The 6,950-nt window shown below is 38.3% G+C and overlaps 1 protein-coding gene across 1 annotated transcript in view; it reads left to right on the forward strand.

Annotated features, from left to right (window-relative positions):
* Nucleotides 1-6,459, forward strand: part of LOC126151090 (Down syndrome cell adhesion molecule-like protein Dscam2) — a 264,358-nt gene extending 257,899 nt beyond the window's left edge. Inside the window, exon 15 of the mRNA XM_049915919.1 lies at nucleotides 6,122-6,459. Within this exon, the coding sequence (XP_049771876.1) occupies nucleotides 6,122-6,459 (338 nt within the window). The remainder of the gene's footprint in view (nucleotides 1-6,121) is intronic.
* The last annotated feature ends 491 nt before the right edge of the window (nucleotides 6,460-6,950 follow it).

Genomic DNA, 6,950 nt, shown 5'->3' on the forward strand with positions numbered 1-6,950 from the left:
GGATCATCCTGTGGACTACATGTGCATACCTAGGGTTTCGAATTCAGAATGTTGATGAAGCTGTTAAAAACAGTCACAGAGGAAGCACGGTGCATCCAGCAACAAATTGTGGCACACATTGAATCAGTCAGTGCCTTTCACCTGGATAATGAAATCATACTTGGATCATTACAGACTGCCAGAGAAGGTTAGGAGGACATGCCTTGCTCACAGAATTGCAGCATAGTTAATTCACAGTTTGTTGTATGCCTCAGAATTGATCATGGTCCTCTGATTCTGAGCCAAAGAATAGAGGCTCAAACTGGTGACTTTGTAGGTTTTGTGACAAGATAAGCTGTCACATTTCCTAGACTTGCACCAGAGGGTTGATAAATGTAGGGTGTCCCTAAATAGGTCAGAGGTGTACCACATATCAGATGGTGCTTCTGGAGAGATGACACTGTGTGGAGTGCACAAAGGGTTTTTAAGTTAATCGGCTTTGCCCAGTAGAGCTGTAGGAGAACTTGAAATAATAATGTAAGATTTAAAGAATAGCTTATAAAAATTCTTGTGATAAGCTGGCAAAACATTCACAACAAAGTGCTACAATTTGAGGCACTCATAAAAGGTAGTTGAGTTCACAGAATACAAGGTGTAGAAATCTGGCTAATTCATGAAATAGATGCTAGTGAGATTTTTGCAGTAAATCAAAGTGTCTATCAAAACGGTAGGTTAATAGGAACTGGCAGTGGTGTGTTTATCGCAGTATATAAGAATCTGTACTCCACTGAGACAGAAATTGAAGCTGCATATGATAGCGTTTGGGCAAGATTCAATATCAAGGGTGGGCATAAACTCGTGATTCGATCTTTCTATCTGACACCAGACTCATCCACAGATGTAACTGAAAAGTTTGGAGAAAACCCTTACTCGTTATTACTTATGTTCATCACTCAGACTGTCATAATTGAAAGAGACATAAATCATCCAAAAAGGAACTGGGATGATTACAGTTTTGTAATTGGTGAGTGTGACAAGACATCCTGTGAAGTAATATCAGATACCTTCTCTGAAAACTATCTAGAACAGATAACATGGAAGCCTTCTCATGTTGGAAATATATTGGACCCAATGGCAACAAATTAACTGTTCAGTAGACCAGTTACAGAAGTAATAGTGTTTGTTGCAATAAGTAGCTTGAAACATTCATCTCCGAGCAGGAGCTTGTAGCAGAACTGTGGCTGAAGTTTCAAAGACTAGCTGACCGAGCCTGAGATATATACATACCTACATACATACATACATACAATTTATTGTTGGAGGGATTCTCCATCGGTATCAGTTTCAGTATCCGTGAAGAAACTTCTACATAAAGGGTGACTACTGCACCACAAGTGTGAATCAAATTGTGTGAGTATAGATAGAAAGATGCAAAATGAAACACATGTGGCTTTCAAAGGAGCTCTGTGTAATGCTTTCAATAACTGCCGTAGCAGAATCATGTTGAAAGAGCTATGACAAAGCCCAATGATGGTCAGTTGGTTGGACAGAGCGTAAAATTTGATAAGAATGAGGTTTCTTGTTTTAAATTAGATGTTATCATGGTTATAAATGAGTTTTGAGAAACTACATACACAATTTTACAAGCCACCAGCGAGGATCATACCCAAACAATGGCTCAGTGGATAAATTGCAGGTAAAGATCATACAGTCAGGTTAAAGTCGTATTTTCTGTTTACATTTTGCCACAGCAAATCTATAGAATTTCAATTAATTGTTGTCTGCTCTCTCCAGCAATTTAACTGCAGCATACTTCTTCATTATTTAACTCACATTTCTGGAAAATAGTATAAAGTTTAAGCTGTTGTTTCAGAAATTTTGCACTCTTGTTTTTGTGTTTTTGTTTACATACAGTTGCATATAGGCCAAATTTGTGGAATCATACTTTCGTGTTTATCTATAATTTAACTGACTTATTCTTAATAAACTATTACATTTATTGTGAGTGAAAAGTGCTTGACTTGCCATAGAATTGTTACGTCGGGGCTTCGGTGTGATGGATGCTGTAGTTTTTTCCATGTGGGTGACTGTAGTGGTGTGGGAATAGGGGAAGTAAATGAGACTCATCAGTGGTTTTGTAGGATGTGTAGTAGAGATAGGAAGATATTAGAACAGGAGGGGAAAATTGCCGCCCTGCAGGCTGAGTTAGGCAAGGCCATGTGATACATTGACAGGTTAAGGAGGGAGAAGGGTAAAGAGAGGTGGGAATTGGCAACAGGAGGAAGAGGCCTAGAACTTTGTCTGATAGCTTCATGGTGAATGTGGAAAATAGATTTGACCTGTTGCTTCAGTTAGAAGCTGATGAGCCTCAAGCAGTTGCAGGTGTAGACAGGGCACAACAAACTTTCAGCAGCAAATTGAAAAGTAAGAATGTAGGGAAATCAGTAAAGAGAAAGAAAGTGGTGTTGTTAGGTAGTTCCCATGGAAGAGGTGTTGGCCAACTTTTGCATTATGAACTATGATCAGAATACCAGTTTACCAATTTTTGTAAACCCAGAGCTGGTCTGCAGCAGGTGACGGAGGACTTAGGATCACTGTGCAAAGATTTCACTAAGGAAGACACCATGTTTATAGTGGGTGGGCCAATTAATAGTATTGACAGAGATCCTGGGTACAGTACACAGTGTGACCTGGCAAAGATTCCATCAGCATCGAAGCATACTAATGTTGAGTTTGTATCTCTTCTTGGGCACCCATTTGAACTCTTCTGTCCAGAGAGTTAATTTGGAGTTGGAACGGCTGCTTATGTTGGGTGCAGGATCACACATTGGTGTGGTTCCTGTTGATTCTCTCAATAGGTGGGATTATACTAGGCATGGCCTTCACCTCAACAGGAAAGGGAAGGGTAAACTGGCTGGGAACATAGCAGGAAAGTTAAATGGGGGAAGCACTGTCACGAGTGATAAAATACCAGTGGTTATAGGGTTCAGAAAAGACCAATTTGTAGGGTAGGGAGGACAGAAAAAAACCAAGTTTTAAGAGAGGTTAGGACTGAGACAATCCTTCAGTTTGAGAAAGGAACCAACAAACATAATTCTAGCTTGTTACATGAGCACAAAAAGCTATTGGTTAAGAATTTTCAACAATCAGCAGAAATTTCAGCTCTACCCAATTTTAACTCAGTCAATGTGAAATGTCAGCTATCTTTATTGCATCAAAATATTCAAGGACTGAGAAATAAAATTAATGAATTAATTATCTGCATAGATGAATTAGAGTCCTTGAACCCAGCTGAAACAATCAGCCTCTCTGCACATCATGTGAACACTGTCTAACCTTGAGTAAGACCCTGAAAAAATTTAAAGAAAAAGGAATTACAGTGAAATTGTCTAAATCACACTTTGTGTGACAAGAGCTTAAGTTTCTAGGGTATATTGTAGGGGTGCAAGGCATTAGACCAGATCCTGAGTGCATAAAAGCTATTAAAGAATGTCCACCCCCTAGAAACATAAGACAGTTGAAGGGATTTATAGGAATGGCTGGATACTATAGACGGTATATATGAGGTCAAGAAGTGAATGACCCAAGAATTTTACGTTTATTAAGAAAGGGAATACCATGGCTTTATGATCAAGAGGCAAATGATGCATTTGAAAATGTAAAAAGAGCACTGGTAGAATCACCCATATTACATCATCTGAGTATGGGTGCGCCATTTAAAATTTCAACCAATGCATCTGATTGTGGTATTGCAGAAGAACTTTTTTGAGGATAGTGGGGTCTAGATAATGTAAATCATAGATCCATAGCTTTTGTTAACCATAGTCTTAGTAAACGTGAATTGAACTATTCAGCTACTGAAAAAGAACTACTGGCAATAGCATGGAGTATCCAAAAATTCCAAACACTAGTATGGGGGTCAGAAATCCATGTCTGTACAGATCATCAAGCTCTATCTTTTTAAATGAGTAGTTGGTTGTTACATAGGAGATTAATGTCATGGATGTTGTTCCTACAGAAATATGACATTAGGATACAGTATGCAAAAGGTTCTGAGAATACTGTACTGGATGCTTTGTCTAGGTTACCAGTAGGCACAGGAGAGTTAAATCATATGGAGGGACCTGACATAATTTTTGCAATTAATTTTATGACAGTAGACTGTCCACACACCAGGGTACTATAGGTGGCCCAACGGATAACAGAAAACATCCATCATGATCCCTATTTCACAGGAATGTTCGCTATGTGTATCAGGAATTCCTTACCTCCTAATCAAGCAGGAAAGTGGAAAATTGCAGGGCATAATTTGTTTTGGTTAGACAGTATAACATTGCAACGATGGCACATTTGCGTTTCGAAATTAATGAAAGACAAAATTGTGTGGTATATTCATACAGGATATGGATATGCGGAATAAAAAAGTGTATAGCTCATATGAATAAGTTCTGTTATTTTAAGAAGGTTGGACATCTTCAATTAGGACCTGTAAAATCTGTCTGAAGGTGAAAGAGAGTAACACTCATGTTAAATACAAAATGTATCCAATTGTTCCTAAATCGTTACACGATCTTACAGCAGCAGATTTTTTTTGGATCGATTCCTAAATGAAAGGGAGGAGTGTCATACATTTTGGTCATCATATAGTGCTGGTCAAAATATGTTAAGTTAAATCCTATCAAAAGAGCAAATGCACAGATGGATATACACTGTTTGTAACTGTACTTTTTGGAGTTGGGAAAACCAAATCAATTTCTCACAGATAATGGACCACAATTTGTCAGTAATAAATTCAAAGAATTTCTAGCTTGGGAAGATATCCGTCAAGTATTAATATCCAACTATAGCCCGTCCTCTAATACATGTGAAAGAGCTGTGAAAGAAATTGGGAAATTATGCCACACCTACTGTCATGAAAAACATAAATTATGGGCAACAAAAATTAAAGACTTTGAACTTTTTTAAAATGAATTACCACATTTATCAACTGAATTAACACCTTTGGATGTAATAGGCAAACCCTTTGTAGGATAACCTCTCATTAAATGTTTTACTTGGCCTGGACATCTTACTCTCTACTACGAACTGAATCAGGAAATAGTTTCTAGAAATTTAGTTGAAAAGGCACAACAAAGAGTGAGTAAGCATAATGAGAAAGCTGTAGAACTGCAGTACAAGGTTGATGACCAAGTCCTTGTAAAACAGCATCTTCAGAGCTCTGCCCTGAAGAAAGAGAGAAACAAGTTTTTCCAAGAGTATGAAGGACCATACCGGGTTCAAATGGTTATCCATCCCAAGACATTGTTTTTAGTGGATCCTACAACTGGGTCAGAAAAAGGAAAGTACAATCTAAAGGACATAAGAAGAAGGCACACTTTGGTGTCAGCAAAATTGGCTCATACACAATGGTCACCTGACACCTCCACAGCCAGCATCATCTGCAGCAGACCCACCAATGTGCACCTCAGAAACAGCGGGTCTCAGTGCCAAAACGTGACACACAGGGTGACCAAGACAGTGCACACCATATGCACTGGTCAGAGTATCCAGATGATACCATCACCCACACAGATGGCATGACACGGGACATCACCATAGAGAGTGATGCAATACTAGCTTTGCCTGACTTCCAGTCACTTGTTCCGTACCACCTTGCCATCGTCATCATTGACTGGTACTGTGCTGGCCCTAAGGGCCTCTCTTGTAGAGTAGGATATAACACCTGGCTGTAAGATTGACATCAAAAGTGAATCTGAGGGTATAGTACTCACTGAGATTCAGTTCATTTTTGTTAGTGTTTAGATGAAATGTGAATAACCCCATTACAAAATAATTATAAAATCAGTACTGAGTCTTTCCTTTCTTTTCTTGCACTCGCCATACTGTAAACCACTGCAACCATTGAAACACTGTAGCCCTCATATGGTTCTCTTACTTGGTTTAGGGTTAATTTCTGTGCTGTGTGTCTGCGTGCCATGCATCAGACAGCAGTAATTTTATCTTCCCTCATTTTTGTTTATTGTTCCCAGCTCAAAATTTCTATTATTGTAGTATGAATTTTTAATTGTTTTATTGGTATACATCTAATCACATAAAGTTTTGCAAATATTGTATCTTAACATGTTCTTTGTTTATTTTGCAGAGAAAACATCAGAAACAGGAAAAATAGAAGATTTGGATCGGGGAGCAGTTCCTATGAAATATGACAACATTGAAAGTGGCATTGCCTCAGCAAATCTCCAAGAAGCAGTCTATATTGCCACTCCAATGCGTGTTTCTCTGGGACAGAGACAAGATATCAGTCCTTACGCAACATTCCGTGTCCCTGTTCTGGGAGATGCAGATCATTTGGATGCTATAGACAATGTTGAATCACACAGGACTTCCAGCTGTCTCCAGTACAGTGAAAAGCCACATCATTCATCAACAGTAAGTGTAAAATTGTTGTTAAGTTATACGTATCAAGTTGTGCATAAATGACTAAAAGTAATTATAGATTCTGATCTAATATTAATCATGTTGCCACATCACTGAGTGGCGTTACAGTAAAACTTCCATCAACTGAAGATAAAGTACATTTACACTTGAAAGCAATTGGTCAAAATTCATAGTAACAAACGGCAACACAAACATTAGCTTTGGGAACCAATGATTCCAGTAGTTGATTATTCTCACATTCCTACACAGATATTGGTAAGAAACCCCCAATAACCTTGAGTCAAAGACAGGACGAGGAGCAAAGTATCAGATAAAGACACTAAACAGGAGAAATTTTAACACCTGAGAAGTGGGAGAGAAAGGGAGCAGTATATCTGTAAGATATAAATAAGATTTATATTTTATGTCTATATCTATCTTGTTGTACCAAGGATGAAAGCTCAATCTCCATTATTCACAGATTTTAAATGGAGATTTTCATCATTGCCTGGTAAAGCAGCCATTTTTTTGGAAGTCTGTTTCACCATTTGTCA

This window comes from Schistocerca cancellata, chromosome 2, assembly GCF_023864275.1.
Source record: "Schistocerca cancellata isolate TAMUIC-IGC-003103 chromosome 2, iqSchCanc2.1, whole genome shotgun sequence".
Taxonomy (NCBI): Eukaryota; Metazoa; Arthropoda; class Insecta; order Orthoptera; family Acrididae; genus Schistocerca; species Schistocerca cancellata.